This window comes from Gopherus flavomarginatus, chromosome 9, assembly GCF_025201925.1.
Source record: "Gopherus flavomarginatus isolate rGopFla2 chromosome 9, rGopFla2.mat.asm, whole genome shotgun sequence".
Lineage (NCBI taxonomy): Eukaryota > Metazoa > Chordata > Testudines > Testudinidae > Gopherus > Gopherus flavomarginatus.
The window spans coordinates 78,354,435-78,371,092 of NC_066625.1; the positions used below are offsets into that span (position 1 = coordinate 78,354,435).

At 49.1% G+C, this 16,658-nt stretch overlaps 1 protein-coding gene across 5 annotated transcripts in view; it reads left to right on the forward strand.

The window, feature by feature from the left end:
• Positions 1 to 16,658, forward strand: part of NTRK3 (neurotrophic receptor tyrosine kinase 3) — a 338,382-nt gene that overhangs the window by 85,708 nt on the left and 236,016 nt on the right. For all 5 annotated transcript variants that reach the window (XM_050967400.1, XM_050967396.1, XM_050967397.1 and 2 more), the window contains exon 3: positions 287 to 358. In XM_050967400.1, coding sequence (XP_050823357.1) covers positions 287 to 358 — 72 coding nt within the window. The remainder of the gene's footprint in view (positions 1 to 286; positions 359 to 16,658) is intronic.

The window sequence follows — 16,658 nt, forward strand, 5'->3', positions numbered from 1 at the left end:
CCTGCTCTTGACAGTACTGGGTCTATCAGATTAAACTGAGACAACCAGACTACTCTCTCTTTGTGACCTTACCTGGGTTTTCTGAGGCGAGCGATTAAAGTGTTCAACCCTCCCCATGCTCGCTAACTCCCCGAGCGTCCGCTCCTGAAACTGTCTTGCTCAGCCTGTCACTTTCAGTTTTATGGGCATTGTCTCTTGACCGTCTCCTCAAGTTTAGCGAAGGGTTTTGAGTGTCCATTGATCCTCAGTCTTTACTTCATAACTGTCTTTTTAAATCTCCTTCCAGGACAATCAGGAACTCAGGACTTCGCAGCATCCAGCCGCGAGCCTTTGCCAAGAACCCTCATCTGCGCTACATGTGAGTAACATTGCCCCCCTGCCCTGCTGTTCCCTTTGGAAAGGTTATCTCCAATGCTGTCACCACTCGGGGGGAAGCCAGGGGCAAGGATGAAAGGAGAGATGCAGGAGGGAGAAGGAGCGAGCAGTAATGAAAGGTGAATTAAGGAAGGGAGTAGAAGAGAAGAGTGAAGGGGATGGGGGACAAGGGCACAGAGAGGGAGGTGAGGGGAAAGTGAGGCCACTGAACAGTTCTCTCCTGCTGGGAAGCCAACACATTTAGGTGTCTACGAACTGGGCTGGCTTTGATTGTGGATGTAACAAGCACTTGCCTCATTAGCACCCCTGCAGCGGCCAGTGGAAGTTTCCCTTTCTGTGGCGTTCAGAGGACTGCGGGGCAGGGGTGGAGTGGTGGCAGCGTGCTCTAGTGCAGAGCCTGACCCACTCCGCTCATTAACATTTAACAAATACAGAGGGCTTTGCAGACACAGATCTTGCTGTCGCTTCAGGCATGTGGCTGACAGCTGTGCTCCTAATTATGGACTCGTTAAACGTGCGTTTGAGGTGGGCCCAGGGCACAGATACTACTTGCTGGAAGTTATTGGAGGATAAGGGAAGAAGGTAAGGAAGTGGTGCTCTGGAATTTGGTATAGGAAGGAGGCAAGCCAGTCAGTAGCGTCCAGTGTTCCAGAGGAGTATCTGGGAAGGTTGGACTGTGTCTCATGCAACGTACAGGCACTGGAGGCTGATGGGTGACATTTCTCTCTTCAGAAAAGGCTGGAGTACCAGCATGTGTGCAAAGCACATCAAGGGCCTGAAATAATTTGTCTGAGTGAGTGATATGGGATTAGATCCCTCTGAGCTCCAGCATAAGGACTAGAGGTGGGCTGATTTGGTTATTGTGAGAGTTCTGGTGCACTGTGCGTGAGCCCATGTGCTTGCTCTGAATTGTGTGCTGTCAGCCATTTCAATGAAACTGGTCATAACTTTTAAAAAAAAATCATCTTTCTGATTCTGTGGGCATGTGTTACCACCCATATGGGCATGTTACTGGTGAAAAGAGATGGGGTATACTTGCCACTTGATTGCGTGCGCAGAGCTCACCTTAACACAAATGCCTAAAAGCTTCATTGTGAAAGCTAGTTACAGTTGCTAAGTGATAGCAAAGAACTTACCTAACAGGCCATTTGCAGAACCCAAGCACTTAAAATCAAACACATGAATAGTTAAGGACGTCACAGAACTTGAACTGCCCACCTAATAAACACATGCTGCTCTTACTGAGCATAAAGGAATGCATATTTCATCACAATACAACAGTTTTAATCCTGACCCATGGATTTTTTTTTAATGTATACCTCTGGCTATTTTGATTGGAAATCTAAATATTTTCTTTGATGAGATACTGTAGAATGGGGAAATTGCATAATGCATTTAGCACTGGACAGTTGAATTGTTGGGTAAAGTAGCTGGGGTTGCTGTTTCTTGGGAGTAATATTGTCTATAATAGGTAAGGAACATAACTATTGATTCGTGGTAATGTTGTGTAGGTGAACCTGCATTAGAAGCTGATCAATATGTGCCATTAGTGTGTACATATACAACTATTACTTCTCTTTCAGAAAGAGCTCAGTTTTGTAGTTTGAGATTGCTGGACAGATCACTTTTATTTTGGGTCAGAGTTAAGGCTGCTGTGTGGTGATGAAATGTCTGTTTACTATGTGGGCCATGTAAGATTTAAACATCCTTAGCCTGAGATTCCCTTCCTTGCGTTGAAGTGCTTGGGTCTGCTACTATAAGTACCTACATTGTTCAGTTACTATCCTTAACTTTTTTTTTGTTTTGTTTTTGTTTTGTTTAAACTAAGTAGTTGGGTTCTAGTGGTATGTCCTAGGCATGCTTCGTCCTTCACATGGGAGCATGGAGCTTGAGGGGAGGAAGTATGTCTGTTCTTCTGACTGTTGTATTCCTGTCCAAAGAAAGCTCAGCCCCTGGTTCTGGTTGTTTGTTCAGACACATTTTCTTGCCATAGGGCCCTCTCCATGCCTGATGGTCACAGTTACCTTCTTCTTATAGTGTCTTGGATCATTTCTGGAATTACCTGCCTGCTCCCTGGAGAGCTTCCTTGGTCACCATGCCAGCCACTCAAATGAAGAGACCTCTCCTAAACTCTGGCATTTCATAGTGTAAAGAGCTGTTGATCTGAAGTAAGAAAATGCAACGTGATGATGGGAGGAGCCCAGACGTTGGGCTCTCTGTCAAGCTTCGCTGTTCATCTTGGTGTCTGACCTCATGTAAAGGCTGGAAGTTCTTAGCTCTTAAACTTCTTGGCCCTAGAGGAGAAATGGCTTTAATGATAATACAAAGAGGTGATTTCTGAGATAGTAGTGTGAGATAGATGGGGCAGGGCGGGGATCTGAGTCCAACTGGACCAGGATTTGGGCTGCTTCTGGTTGTCTAGATGGTCTGCCCTCCACTTTAGTATCTAAGCTTCCTGTGGCTCCCTTGTCGCGAAGTGTGGCAGGCCACCTCACCTCATCCATTGGATCTGCCACATGAACATCTGGTGGCAGTCGGAGGACCTGTCCAGAGAGACAACACGTGAGACTACGCCAGCATGGCAGGGCAGCTTTCAGGCTCCTAGCCAGCCACTGCCTGAGAAGGAGCTCAGCCAGGTGGAGACCTGACATTTTCGGAGGCAGCCTCACATTGGAGCTGGGGATAAAAGGATTAGTGGAAATGTCACTCTGCTCGGAGTCTCAGGCTGCTGTAGCTGGGTTGAATGGCTGGTGAGATCAAGGAATACTACCCCAGTCCTCAGCAAGGGGAATGGCCTCCATGAGCCACAGCCGCATGCACATCAGGGCCAAGACCTGCTGGATGATGTCACTGTACTTGAGGCTCAGCTAGCCAAGGCTGTGAGAAGTGGAACCCAGGGGCCAGGAGAGGATGCAGCATTGCAGGGGACTTCGCCTCTTTCCCCTCCACCACCTCATTTGGGGATCTTGTCTCTTTGTGTTTGCTGGAGGTTTGGATAATTTGCAAATGGATTCTGAGGCACCGAACACCAAGTGCTTGGCTGGCAAATTACTGAGAAGCTGAATGGGGAAGATTGAGGGGCAAGAGTGCAGGTGAATCACAGGGAGTGCTGGAAGCTGGGATTGAGGGGCAGCGGCAGACTTGTATCTTGGGGAAAGCTTGCATAATGATTTGAACTACTTTACTGATTTATGGTGGTTTTTTTTTTTCCCTCTCTGGGGGAAATCCCAATACCATCCACCTCTCCATCTTTTCTCCCCTTCCACTCACAGCTTTGAGAGAGGTTTCCTCCTGTCAGACAAGCTGGGTTTCTCTGCCGTCTCCCAGCTTCTTCTATTTCTGTGCCTTTCTCCCTGCATTTACAAGTCTTCAGACCCCAGCTGTGCAATCAAGATGATCACTTACTCCAGCTCTAATTGTAGGAGCTCTGGTTTGTTGGGGTTTATTTAAGATAATGGCTCTGAGTGAGTTTTTTCCTGTGCAGAGTAAGAAAGGGAAGGTGGAGCCATTGAGAGGTTTTGCAGTGTTCAGCTTCGTGAAGTGTCCGAATACTCCAGTGCCTTCTAACGGGGGACATAGCTTCCCTTGAGTAGTCAATTGGTCCTGCTCATGGTCCTTGGTATCTGATGTGTCTGGGGGTGGGTGGGAAGGGGCGGAGTGAGCAGTGAGTGACTGATGTAAACAGACCCTGGACTGGAGATATATGGATCCATAAATAGCCTTAGCCTACTGTGACATACTGTACCTTGGAGGAGGGTCTTGTAACCCCCATATTCCTCATCTGTATATAATTGTGATCTTACATATAAAGCATGCCTTGTAAGATATCAGCAGAAAGGTTATGATCTGCTGAAAGTCATTTCTCTATCTATATATATGTATATCATTAATGCATATGAAGTTATGAGAATTGTGTTATATGGTTGTCAGTAAAACATATTGTAAATAGAGGAATCAGACAGGTTTTAGGAAGGCTGGTGTATCTCCACTTCCCATTGATGAAGTGGTGAACCAATTAATAAATCTGCACTACTCAAGACGGTATATTCCTGATGTACAGTACTGGGAGCTGTGGGGAGGATTTGGCTCTGGTGCCTTTCTCTGTGTGATTCTTGAGTGGCTCTGGGAACATTCATGCAATGTAGCTGGGTGTGTGAGGGTCCACATGCGCTGTTATCACTCAGCACAGCAGCCTGGAGGGGTTTGTTGCAAGGCATTTTGAGAGCCAGCCCAGGCTGGAGAGAGTTAAAGGGGCACAATGGTCCCCCAGTCCCAGGCTGCGCCCTGGGGATCCCGTCATGCCCACCTCTGGGAGTGAGCAGAGCTAGGTCTCCTGGCCCATTCAGGCCTTGGTGCCACAGAGTCTGTCAACAAAGGGACAATTAGTCCCAAATGTATTTGGGGGATGGTTTTTCTAAAGTGGCTGTACCTGCCCCACTGGTAACTGAACTGAGGCCACTGAGAGTATGTCTGTACTGCAGTTAAAAACCTGTGGCTGGCCTGGGCCAGCTGACTCCAGCTCGCAGGACTTGGGCTAAGGGGTGTAAACATTCAGGCTCAGGCTGGAGCCCATTCAGGGACCCTCCCACCTTGCAGGGTCCTGGAGATCAGGTTCTAGCCCAAGCCCATACTTCTAAACTGCAGTTAAACAGTCCTTAGCCTGCATCAGCTGGCACAGGCCAGCCGCATGTGTCTAATTGCAGTGTAGACATGCCCTAACTCCTTTGTACAGAAGCTGCTGACCGGAGGGGGATAACTTTGGGTTTGATCTGAGTCAGATCCAGACTTGTGGCTGTGGTAGGTGTTTGCTGGGACTCTGGAGGCCTTGCTATTGGGCAAGGGCCCCACAGTGATTCTAGTCCTTGGCCCCTTTACTGTGCAGTCTTTGGTGTCATCTTGGCTAACACCTGGCGTGCTCTGGAGATCCACTCCCCAGGAGGGGTCTACTCTGGATGCTGTGCGTCTGATGTGTACTGCCCATGGGCTTCAGTGATCCAGTCAGAGCTTTGGGACTGGGCACCAGGTAACAAGGATCAGGTCAGGCAGAGACTCCCCAGCCGAACAGTTTCCGAGCAGCTCAGTTAAGCACAGGGAGGATTTGTACTCTATCTGATCAACTCAGTCTTTGAGCTCTAGGTCTTTCCAAGAAGCCTGTGGGATATTGTAGTTGTGAAATTTGGGGGTCCTTTGTTACTCCATGCCTCTGCCCTAGGCTCTTCCGGAGCTGGGAGGGCAGGGTAACCAAGCAGAGCTGATAGGATGCTGGGAGCCTCTTTGGCTGACACAGCTGCCTTCCCCTCCCAAGTAGGAGAATGTGTTGCCTTTGTCATGGATGTGCCACGCTCTAAGGAGCTGAGATCTCCAGTTGCTGAGGTTTGTCCAAATGAGGCCCATATATCAAGGGAGCTGTGGGGGAAACCATCTCTCTGCCTTCTCCTTTTCCCCCACCTCTCAGGCAGAGCTTCTGCAGAGGCCAGGGGAGACCCATTCACTGTGCTTCCATCCTGGGATCTGCAAAAGATGGAGCTGCCGTAAACCCCTCCCTCCTAAAGTACAATGCTGCCTATGCCAGAAGCCCAGAGTTCTTACTGCAGTGGGGGACACCCTCTGCATCAGTGTGGGAGAGGGTGGCTGTAGGATTTATGCTTTTCTGTCTTGTTGTCTGAACTAGACCTTCCCCCTCCTCATCCACCAAAAGATAAACATCAACCTCCACCTGTTCATATAATGTGCCCTTGGGAGAGAATAGGAAACAAATGTCTTGGGGGGACAAGGACTCTAGGAGCTTAGCTGACTGTATGAAACAAATCTGATGGGTCTCAGATCCTTTTTGGGGACTGGGCTACCATGAAACCCACTGCTACAAGTGATACTCAGTGGCCCTGCCATTGTGAGGGCCTCAGCAGAGAGGTCCAGGATTGACTGGGCTCTAGAGGTTGAACTCTGTTCTTACCCCAAATGGTTCAGGGCGGAAACAGTCAATGGAGTGTGATGGTATGTAGGAAGCTCTCCTTGCAGAGTCTATCCCATGAGCAGAAGCCATCAGTGCCAGGGCTGCCAATCTGGCACCAGAATTGCCCCCAAGAGATAAAAAGAAAAAGACAGCAATAAAACTGAGAATAAAAACAATCGGGTGGTGTTATCTGAGGGAACCCAATCCCATTGCCATTGTCAAGGAGGTTGGGGATAGGGTCTGAGGGCTGGACTGGAAATGCAAGCTAGAGAGGAGAGAAGAAACCACAGTGCCACAGGCTGGTGTGTGTTAGATATTAATGTATTTGTATGTCTGCTCCATCCCTCCCATCAGGTCCATAGTTCCATCCTGGTTGGGAGGCCTGACGGTGTCACCCCTCCCTGCCATTCCAATAAGCTGATGCTGGTCCCAAAGGTGTGAGTCCCATCAGCCTCCCTTGCATCCCTTTAACAGCCAATGCTGGTCCCCTGTTCCCAGCTCCTTTCCTTGGACTGAGAGCTGAGTCCTTCCCTGTGAACCCCGTCACGTTCTACTCTCTGTCTCAGGTCACTCGCTAACTGAGTGTGACTCCCTCTAAACACTTTCTCAAATCATTGGCTCTCAGTCAGCCAGTCTGTAAAGCACCTGTTTGTATTTGCAGAGAATAACCACGTGCACCTTATTTATTGGCGTAGTCAAGAAAACAAATTAAGGCCCTGTAATTACAGAGTCAGGTGCACTCTTAAATAAAGCTTAAGTAGTCAGAATTCCATTTAGACTGTTAATAATTGCTTTTTCCGCCCGCATTCTGTGGCTTCTTTTTCCCCCTATCTGTCTTCTGTGCACTCTAAATGGGTTCATAGGCCAGCCGAGACACCATTCCCATTCTAGAGCTCTCGTTTGGCAGGGCTTGCCAGTGTGGCGATGGAGGCCTTTGATAAAGCAGAGCCATGTTTTACAAACTGTAGCCAGGTTGGTAAATACAAAGGACATGGAGTCTTTGTGTTGATCCTGCCCTCTCTGAGTAGCGGGGTGGTGGAGTGATAGAATCATAGAATATCAGGGTTGGAAGGGACCTCAGGAAGTCATTTAGTCCAACCCCCTGCTCAAAGCAGGACCAATTCCCAACTAAATCATCCCAATCAGGGCTTTGTCAAGCCTGACCTTAAAAACTCCTAAGGTAAGAGATTCTACCACCTCCCTAGGTAACCCATTCCAGTGCTTCTCCATCCTCCTAGTGAAAAAGTTTTTCCTAATATCCAACCTAAACCTCCATCACTGCAACTTGAGACTATTACTCCTTGTTCTGATAGATTGGCTTTTGAATGCTGCATACGTAGGCAGCCTTCTGTCCCACTGTGGTTTTTTTTATCTTCTCTTTTGTGTCTGTCACTTCTCTGCTCACATAGATTGGGAGTGGGCTGAAGGGGACAGACTTATGGACATTAGAGATGAGAAAGGCCCACTGGGCTAAGTGTGTGGAGAACTGCTTGGCTTGGGAGGAGGATGGGGTGGATGATCCAACAGGCCTGTTCCATTGCCAGCTTCTGTGATGTAGCTAACCTAGACCGCCCTGGCCATTCACCGTGGCTTATTGATGTGAATATACTTTATGAGCGTGGCCTTGGCCCTACTGTCCTGGATGTTCTAATCTGGGAAAGCACATCCTGATTACCTGAGGTTCACTTTCTGTTTTTGACTGGATACAGGATTCTTCTCTGCCTCACTTCCTAGTCTGTTCGGTACAATTGCCGAGTGCTGTTAAAGAGCAGCTGTATTCCACCCCAGAGCCAACTGCATTCCAGTGTGAAGTGAAAGAATGAGGGGTTGCATGGACAAGTGTGGTCTGTGAAGAGTTTTGGACTAGAATATTCTGGAGAAGCATTGCAGGCTTATCTCTAGATCAAGGCAGGACCATGACTCCTCCTCCCCTGGATACCACACAGTCTAGAGATCAGGGCTGCTGAGTCACACTGCGCTCGTTGTATTAACACTTCATAAAAGCACTCAGACACCAGAAACGCCCTTCCAGCTCATACCCAGACATATTCAAGGACTGTAGACACTTGAGCCATGGTGCTTGTGAGGTTTGTGTGTCCCCTCGTATAACTGCACAGCCTTTCCATGTGTGTTATTGTTTAAACTACTTTGCCCTGTGTGGCTGTGTGAGCTTGTTCGAGATCTCGGGCTGAATGGATAAACAAACAAAACAGCAGACTTAATATTGTTTCAACAATGTTCAATTGCGTCTCACGAAAATCACTTGCCCTTATTCCCTGGATAGTGATCCTGAGCCTCTCTCTAAAACAGCCAGGCTAATCTGTTGTATAAGGAGCAAAGTCTAACTGTGCTCTCCTCCACTAAGCAGCTCCAGGGCTGTTCACTGTTTGTGATCCTGGGTGCCACACATCCTCCTCCCTCCTCCATGTTCAGTCCTTTCATGTGGGCTACCAGCTGTCACCTGCACTCCTGCCAGTCTTTTCCCTCCAACCTGAATTGTAGCATAAGAACAATTCAAACGATTATGAAAAGGAATCAAATACATCCATAGCAAATCAATCTTTCCCCATCTCCCAGGTAATGCTTGGCATTCCTAGCTTGGCGCTATTACCATTTAATTGTATTTCCATGAGAGACATTGTTATGGACTAGGACCACACTGTGCGGGGGATGTGGTCCATTGCTGTCCGCTCTGTAAGTAAAGGTCTGATCATGCCAGTACTCAGCACCTCTCAGCTCCCATTTGTGCCATAAGCACGTTAAGGAGCTCAGCACCTTTTGGGAGCAGGCCCTTGAATGGTAACTTACTCACAGCAGGGTCACATGCCCTAGTCTATTTTTCATAGATTCCAAGACCAGGAGGGACCACTGTGATCATTTAGTCTGCCCTCTGGTCTAACACAGCCCACGGAACTGCCCCCAAATAATTCCTAGAGCAGCTCTTTTAGAAAAACATCCAGTCTTGATTTAAAATGGCTAGTAATAGCGAATCCACCACGACCTTTGGTAAATTGGTCCAATGGTTAGTTATTCTCACCATTAAAAATGTACACTTTATTTCCTGTTTGACTTTGTCTCACTTTAACGTCCAGCTGTTAGATCGCATTATACTTTTCTCTGTTAGATCGAAATGTCCATTATTAAATGTGTTCCCAATGTAGATACTTATAGACTGTAATAAAGTCAGCCCTTTACCTTCTCTTTTGTTAAGCTAAGTCAATTTTGCCCTTTGAGTCTATCACTCTAAGGCCAGTTTTCTAATCCTTTAATCATTTTTGTGGCTCTTCTCTGAACTCTTTCCATTTTATCAACATCCTTTTGGAATTGTGGGCACCAGATCTGGACACAGGATTCCAGCAACGGTCGCACCAGTGCCAGATACAGAGGTAGAATAACTTCTCCACTCCTAATCCAGATTCCCCTGTTTATGCATCCCAGGATCGCATTAACTCTTTCAGCCACAACATCAAACCGGAAGCTCATGTTCAGCTGATTATCTGCCACAACCCCCAAATCTTTTCCTGAGCCACTGCTTCCCAGGATAGAGTCCCCCCATGGTGTAAGCATGACCTACATGCTTTGTTAGTAGATGTCTACATTTAGCTGTATTAAAACACACATTGTTTGCTTGCACCCAGTTTACCATGGGCTCCAGTTCTTCTGTAAAGAGTGGTGCATGTCTGTGGTTCCCTAGGTATAATAAATAGTAATAAGGTTCCCTCTGATTCCATACCTCCCCCATGCCCTCCTCTCTACTTTATCCCCTGCGTGCTGGCGTAGCACGCTGCCTAGCCACTATGCTAATCAGCAGCAGTGGCTGGATGGCATGTTTTTTTTCCGATTGTTACTTCAGACTGAATCAATTTGGAGCATCTCCTCATTCAGCTGGAACAGCAGCACAGGCAGGCTCTGTATTTTAGCAGCCTCTGCTCTCAACGCCAAAGGGGAGACCCATTCCGTGCAGACATCAGTCAGTCTCCATTCTGAAGGCCCAGTAGTGAATTACTGACATGCAGTGATACTCTTCAGCATCTCTAGTTATAAACGCCATCCACATTTAAAGCACTGCACAAGCATCCTCACCATGCCTTAGTAAGATAGGCAGGGGAGTGTTAGCCCTGTGTTTCAGATGGGGAATGGAGCTGCAGAGATGTGAAGTGATTTGCCCCAGGCTACATGGTAAGGATTGGAGCTGGGCTCCTCATGCCTCTTAGACTTGTGCTCTCTGCTGCTGGCCTGGCTGCCTCCATCAGAATCCAAACCTGCCTAAGAACTCATGTGTTCTACAGTAATACAGAGAGGAGAGATGATCATGTGGTTAATGCACTATAGTGGGACTCAGGGATATGGGTGCTGATCCTGTCTTTGCCACAGACTTCCTATGTGCCATTTGGTGAGTCATTGATCTCTGTGTGTCTCCATCTCCGTCAGATGGGGATAAGAGTACTTTTTGTTCTCTAGTCTCTGCAGGCCCTAGCTCTCTGGGGCTACACCTGTGCAGCACCTAGAACAATGGAGCCACAAGCTGGTGGGGCCTCTAGGCGCTACTCTAGCAAGATGAATTATAACAATGGTGATGTAAAGAATGTGTCCCATTCTGTTCAGGTCCTTGTATCTGCCCATCACTGTGGTGTCTGAGCTCTTCAGAATTTTGTCTCTCTCTCTCACACGCTACCTTGCTCTGAACCTTTTTGAGGCGTTGAACCACCACTTCCAGTTAAATCACACAGGGGTGGTGATGTTCCCTACTCCCTTGGACCTTTCTGGTTTCATGCCACACTTCCTTTTTGAAAAATGATCAGTTGTCTCGCTGGCAAATGGACTAAACTGGGAGCTGTCGCCTCATCTCCTGAGAGAGAGCAAACAAATGTGGAAAGACCTGATTCCCGCAGGGCTTGGTATGGAGGTCCATGGGCGATAGGGGCCAGAATTCACTCCCACACCCCTGTGGCCAGTGGGGAATAGCATTTCAGAGGTGGTCTCTGGTAGCCCACTGAAGGCAGAAGCACCTTACTTGACTGCAGAAAACACAATAGGGTATGTTAAGTGGCTGTGGTGGGGAGCCATATCCAGCCTCCCAGTGTGAGTGGGAGGTGCCCTGGGGGGCACGAAATGAAGAGGACTGGCCTCCAAGGGGGACTTGGAAGACACCTTAAAAGTAGGTGGAAGGGAAGATCCATCACTGCAGGAGCATAATAAAATGTCGAGGGACTTCACAAATGATCTCATCTGGGTTTTACAAGAATGCTGCCTTGCTAACAACATGACGGTGGGGTGGATAGAGGTGTAGCGACAGTAAACAGAGCTCCTGAGAGAGAGGCACATTCAAAGAGTGTGTTGTTTAAGCAATAAGGCATGACAGGGTGAATGATGGGGCATTAATTCAGACCTGGCACAGTCACATGCAAGAATTTAACATGCCATAACTTACTCACTGGCACGTTTTATTGGAATTGTAACATGGTTTTATAAAATTCTAACTTTTTTCCCCTCCCACTCCCTATTTATATATGTTAAAAGCTGAGCGGTGGCTTATGCAGGACGTGGGAGACAGTGTGACATACTTTAATAGCCCATCTGTGTGAGCTCATGGTGGGGTTATGGCATCACAAAGAGCCCTGGCTGGACTTGCCTTTGCATTGTCTTTCCGGTTATGTATGCAGTGAGTGTCAGCAGTAATGTGGGATAAGTCGTGGTGGCAGACCTGATTCCATGGAAGTGTGTGTTTCCACGAGAGCCCCTCTCACTCAGGAATGTGAACAAATGGTGACGTGCGTGGGAGTGTGTTTACACTAGATCCCCAGTGCACTGGTGTGACGAACTGGGAAAGTTCTTAATGTTTGCTCTGAATACTGTGTTGGTGCCTCAGTGTCCCCATGGCAGTTCTTAAATATCTGGCAGAGCAAAGGGCCAGTGCACCTAAATGCCTGACACTCTGTCTCCTAGCAACTGATGGCCTGGGCCCCTCCTCTGCAAAGGTGCCAGCTGAAGGTGTTGGAGACAAAGGGATCAGGTGACCTCCTGGCCCGGGAAAGGGGCTGAGCAGAGAGGAGGGGCTGGGAGGGGTGGTTAGTCTGGAGCTGGCTGGGGTAAAGGGTGGAGGGCAGACCTGGGGGTCTGGCTCACTGCCCCCCAGAATGGACCCGGCTGAGGGGTCCGGTTCGCTGTATCTACAAGCTCTGTTTTAGACCCTGTTCCTGTCATCGAATAAACCTCTGTTTTACTGGCTGGCTGAGAGTCACGTCTGACTGCAAAGTGGGGGTGCAGAACCCGGTGGCTTCCCCAGGACCCCGCTGGGGTGGACTCGCTGTGGGAAGCGCACGGAGGGGCAGAGGATGCTGAATGCTCCAAGGAGAGACCCAGGAGGTGAAGCTGTGTGAGCTTCTTGCCCTGAACAAGTCTGCTCCAAGGGAGAGGAGGCTCCCCAAAGTCCTGACTGGCTTGGTGGGGAGCAGTTCCAGAGCATCGCCCGGTGACTCCGTGACAACTGGTATATGGTTATTACGGGTGTCTTGCACTCTGAATACACTTACACCCAGTGAGGTGCATGTTTACTTCTGATCCATTGCTCTGGGAGTCTGGTGCCCGAGTCCCTTAGCTGCAGCATGTAACCTCTCCTTGCACCTGCGATAGGGCCAGTGCCATTCAGCACCAAGGCCAGAGCATGGAGCAGAGCCCCTCGGCCTCCCATCAGAAAAGAGAAGAGCAGTAAGAGCCATGCCAGGCTTTCAGAGCTGGTTCCCTCCATATTCACCTGCCTTTTTTCCTCTCCTAGCTCCCTCTTCCCAGTGCTCCCACTGCTGGCACATGATCAGTATTTTGCAAACAGAGCCCCAGTGGTGAACTTGCAGCTGCTCGCATCTGACTAGCAGGTGTCTGTTTTTCTTGTCTGTTTCTAGCAGCTGGATATTTGGGGGCAGGAGGAAGAGCTCCCCATGGCTCCAGAGTAACAGATGCGAGTGAATGAGAGGGAGGAGAGAGCTTTCTTTTGGACCCTTCTATGGTGCTACCAGCCTGTCTGAATTATTCTCCTCCGACCCCTGTGTTATCTTCCCTCTCCCCGCAACATGGGCTAGATCTCTCCAAAGTTGTGTGGTATTAAAAAGAAGCAAATAATTCTCTTTAACCTGAACTGATCTCCCAGTGCCAATTCCACCTGTCAGCCTGAATGGAACTGTCTCCCAGTACGGGTACCCCGGCATTCCCAACAGGCTACCCACGTGCCCAGCATTCCACGATAATAAATGTATCACCCAGCCCTCTGTCCACCCCTCTCAGTCATCCCCGTGCAGCAGCAACAGGCTCTGCAGACAGGACGGCCTCTCAGGAGTCAGCTACTGCGGTGCTGGACATGTCCTGAGAATCTGAATGGAAAAAGGGTGACTGCAAGACAGGGGTGGCTCTAAAGCTGCAGCTCCCGAAAGGCTCTATCCCATTCTACCCGGGCTTGTTTGCTGCCATCATACCCCGCATGAATGCTGCTAACCATTGGCTTGGGCTGTAGTCGCCTTGATGTCTGGTGTCTTGTTGCCCCACAAACGCCGTGGGGGTCCCAATGAGAATCGGCAGTTTGGGGTGGGGCAGCTTCCTCCTTGATGTTATATTTGTCTTGTCAGTTGAGCATGTCTCTTGCCTTTCAATGAGAAATAATTTGAATGCATCAGTCTCTGCAGAGTACGTTGGATAGCTGCTTTAGTATCCATTTCCTGCTGCAGGGCACCCTTTGCTACTTGCCTTCCTCCTTTCCCTTCAGGAGGAAAACCTTAGCTTCTCCTGAACTCCAGGCTTGCTTCCCTCCAGTGCCCCATTGCAACAGGCACACCCCACCTTCCCCCAGATGCTTGCGCAGGCACACAAACACTCTCCCCTCCTGGAGATACAAAGCTCTACGCTCCTCCTCCACCCAGTTTACACCAATCCCCAACAGACATAAACTACTTCAACACAGATCCTCACCTCTCACCCAACATACTCTGTCTACGCACTGGTATAGGCTGCCCAGCCTTCTCGGCCGCATGTCTTCTGCTGTGTCTATCTGCGGTATCCCCAGTCTCCCTTTGCCACTGGAGGTTGTACTGGAAACAGGTGTCTCAGTTTCCCTCTGCTATGATGCTGGGGTGCAAGTGCCGTGAGGTAATGGCAGTCTTTCCTTTCTATTAGCTGGTATAAACACAGGTTTCTTGGCAGCAGCCTGGCTTCATCAGCCCGTGAAGACCATTTTCCTTTTATCTATAATTTAGTAAAGTATCAAGCCGTGGAAGTTTTAACAATCAACAGCAGCAGATTTTGTGTGTGCTACAAAAGCTGTGTTATCCCAGGGCTTGGCTCATTTTTAGACCTTCTCAACAAAGGGTTCAGCTGCTCACATAGGAGCAAATTCATTTGACCTCTATTCTCTCCTGGTGGAACGACTCCCTATCTGCTCCCACTAGAGTCAGGTACCTGGCCGGGCAGGGCAGGTGAGCAGGGGAAGCTGGAGTGAGAAATGAGTGTTTGGTCAGGTTTGAGCCTGGTGGGAGGGAGAGGACTCATGTCATTGGCAAGGCAGGGCATGGGCTGGCTGTTGCTGGAGAAATTTGAGGCAAAGACCTGGCCACTACTCTGACTTTGAATCAACATTCAGGGGGACAGGGAGAAAAGGGAAGCATTAATAGATGCAAAGATGTGGGATGGGGGTAGGGGGAAAGCAGAGAACGGGGAGCAGGAAATGAAGGAGGTGGAAAGGGATGAGATGTTGAACAAAGAGAAGTTTGGGGGTTTCTGGCTATGAGGAATAGGGATCAGGCTGGAGAGGGATAATGGTGGAATAGGGTGGAGCAAGAAGAAATCATCAGACAGGAGGAATGAGTTGGAGGAGAAGGGGGAAAGGAAGTGGATGGGAAAAATGTATATGAGGGCAGAGGGATAGGAGAGAAAGAGAAAGATAGCTGGGATAGGAATGGGGTGTGTGGACTCCAGGAAAATGGAGCAGGGACGAGAGGTGCTGGGAGCTGTGCCTCTAAATTAACTAGAACCACCCCCTTGGATTTGGATGTCATATTAAAATGTGCCTAATTTATTCTTGGACAAGTTTTGTGATCCTGATGATATTAATTATTCTTAAAGGTCAACAGCACTCACTCGAATCCCCTTCTGTTCTATCATGTAATCAGTTAATTAATTGGAAACTATTTAGCAGTGCCTGCCAAGTGCTTTGTCTACCTCGTGTTGGGTTGTTTTGTTACTGCTGATTTCCCCCGCTTCCTGCCCACCGCTTTCTTCAAAGTCCAGAGAACCTGCAGAGCTGCCCCCTCCCAGCCTCATCACTGGCACCGAACCCCTCGGGAGGGAGAATATGTTGGGTTGTTTTTTTTTAACCAGCCCACGTGAGCACAACCATTTGGTACCGTGAGGATTGCTCAGGGGTTTGCTGGCGTTTTTGGTTTTCATCCTCCAGCCTTATGTGCATGTAGCAAACCAGAGGGTCTTGGAACATGGCTCTGAGGACAGAAAAAGGCAGCTCAGCTCCTGGGCCAAGCAAGCCTGCCTGAGTGGCTTCATGCTCGATGTTGCTCACCATAGTTCTACGACTGCAGTTGTGGGTTGATTGTGCAAAACTCCCCAGCCCCTCCCCACACTCTCCTCAAGAGCTATCTGTGCAGCAGGGCTCCCCTCTAGTGCCTCCAGAAAGGTGATTTACTAATCCATTGGCTCTCGCTGTTTCTATACACAGTGCCTGGAAGCTGTAGTTCAGTATCTTGGGTCCTTGGTGAATATTTTTGTGACTCTGTTGTGGGTTCTGGCTTCTCTGTGTGCTTTGTGGAGTCGGAGGGAGGGGCCCTTTCATGATTCCCTTCCCAGGCGCTCTCTGTATCTTCTGGCTGGAATCTCTCTTCTGTTGTGGAATGGTCTGCCTCACCCCAGGCCTGCTGGAAATCTGGGGCTGGGGATGCAGGGGATAGGTCTTCACTGTTCTCTGTCTGCTCCCATCTGAGGGAAACAAGCACAATAAGCCTGGCCTCTTGCTGGAGTTGTCAGCTGGCACCTCCTGGCCTCAGTTGGAACGAATACTGCTTCTGTGCCCTGCAGCAGGAAAAAGACCATCGTACAGTTATATTCCAGGTCTGATGGGTGTCCAGTTACCCTGCTGTGGGCTAAGTGGCGGGGGGGAGTGAAGGGCACTCAAGGGACGGTCCCTCTCTGTGGTAGGGTGGAAGTGAGGGGAAGGCGCCTCTCCCTGCAGGCTGGCTAGTTGTACTGAGAACTAAAGTGCTTCTGAGCACTGTTGGCTTTCACCCTGCGGGGGGGAGCTGGCAGGCTCAGGAAATGCCACTGCGGGGCCGAGCCAGCT